Here is a 1,613-nt window from a genome sequence, read left to right as displayed (position 1 = left end):
CCACAACACTCAGGTCCCTTTGCTTTGGCTTTATTAACATCCGGAAAGACCCACCCCCACCCCCCGGGGGACCAGCCCTGGGGCACCCAATAAATACAGGAACAGTCGTGGGGGAGTCGCCCTGCTGCACTGCAGGGGCTAAGACACATGGGAATAAATAACGTGGGACCTGCCACGGCCAGAACGGGTGGAGCGGGGAAGCACTGATGTCGTGCCATGTGTGTGCACATGCTTGCACACCTAGCATTACACACAGATGCACATGCATGCACATGCAGGCTCTCACATGTGGGAGGGTGTTGCCCTGGGAGTCTGCACAGGTAGTGGAGTGTAAACTTGTGTGCACATGCTCACAGGTGCAGTGTAAATGTGTGTGCACATGCTCACAGGTGCAGTGTAAATGTGTGTGCACATGCTCACAGGTGCAGGGTGTAAACGTGTGTGCACATGCTTGCAGGTGCAGTGTGAACATGTGTGCACATGCTTTCAGCTGCAGGGTGTGACATGCACAGTCACACGTGCACACATGCCTGCATGTTTGCACAGGGTCTAACCCGTGCACACGTGGTCTCAGGGGCTGGTGTGCCAGTAGGCGACGGGTATGACAAGTTTGTAGAGCAGGCGGAAGAGGTTGAGGACGGCGGCTTTCTCCAAGCACTCACGGGACGCCTGCGGGGACACACACACACACACACGCTTGTGTTAGAGCACACACAACAGCCACAAATTCCCGTGGGCATGCGGGGATTGCACCCCCAGTCTCGATTAAAATAAGTCACGGTCACGTGCCACGTCCCCCTCCCCACAGCGTGGCCCCTTGCGCTCGCTGCCACGCATGGCTCTCACCTGGCTGCTCTTGGCCCAAATCCTCTGCAGCCGCTTCCTGAGCCCGGTGGGGGCCTGGAAGGCGCCTCTGGGGGCCGGTGCCTTGAGCGGGATCTGTGAGGGCGAGACACACGCGTGTTGCAGACGGCTGCTTGGGGTGGGGGTGGGGGGGTCACACCCACAACTCCTCCCAAATTGGGGAGGGGGCGATTAGCTGCCTGCTCCTGAACCAGCTCCTCCTCCTCAGCCAGGCCTGGGGTGGGGCGAGGGGCCTGGGAGCAGGACTGAGCCCCCCTGCAGGGAACTGCGGCTGCTTCTGGGGTGGAACGTGTCACGGGGGGTTCCCACGTGGGCAAAAAGAAGCAGCAGAGTTGGTGGGCTTCGTCTCTGACCGATCCCAGACAGAGGCGCGTGTGGGGGCCCGGGTGTGGGTCCCCCCCCACTCAGCCAGGCCTGGGGTGGGGCGAGGGGCCTGGGAGCAGGACTGAGCCCCCCTGCAGGGAACTGCGGCTGCTTCTGGGGTGGAACGTGTCACGGGGGGTTCCCACGTGGGCAAAAAGAAGCAGCAGAGTTGGTGGGCTTCGTCTCTGACCGATCCCAGACAGAGGCGCGTGTGGGGGCCCGGGTGTGGGTCCCCCCCCACCCACTACTGGCTGTATGCGGGCACATATGGTAGACGCTCCCTGGGGCGGGGCAGAGGCAGCTGCTTTTCAGTGGGGCGCTCGAGAGGGGCAGGGGATCCGTAGGGCCGGTCCCCGGGTGGGGCCCCCCAGAGGCAGGGGCACCCC

The 1,613-nt window shown here is 62.6% G+C and overlaps 1 protein-coding gene across 1 annotated transcript in view; it reads right to left on the bottom strand.

Annotated features, from left to right (window-relative positions):
- Nucleotides 1-20: 20 nt before the first annotated feature.
- LOC102373522 (interferon lambda-3) overlaps nt 21-1,613 on the bottom strand; it is a gene marked incomplete at its 5' end in the record, with an annotated part of 1,851 nt that continues 258 nt past the window's right edge. Inside the window, 2 exons of the mRNA XM_025193399.1 lie at nt 21-669; nt 847-939. Coding sequence (XP_025049184.1) covers nt 571-669; nt 847-939 — 192 coding nt within the window. The remainder of the gene's footprint in view (nt 670-846; nt 940-1,613) is intronic.

Source organism: Alligator sinensis, unplaced genomic scaffold, assembly GCF_000455745.1.
Source record: "Alligator sinensis unplaced genomic scaffold, ASM45574v1 scaffold107_1, whole genome shotgun sequence".
NCBI classification, from domain to species: Eukaryota; Metazoa; Chordata; order Crocodylia; family Alligatoridae; genus Alligator; species Alligator sinensis.
This window is presented reverse-complemented; position numbering and strand designations above follow the sequence as displayed.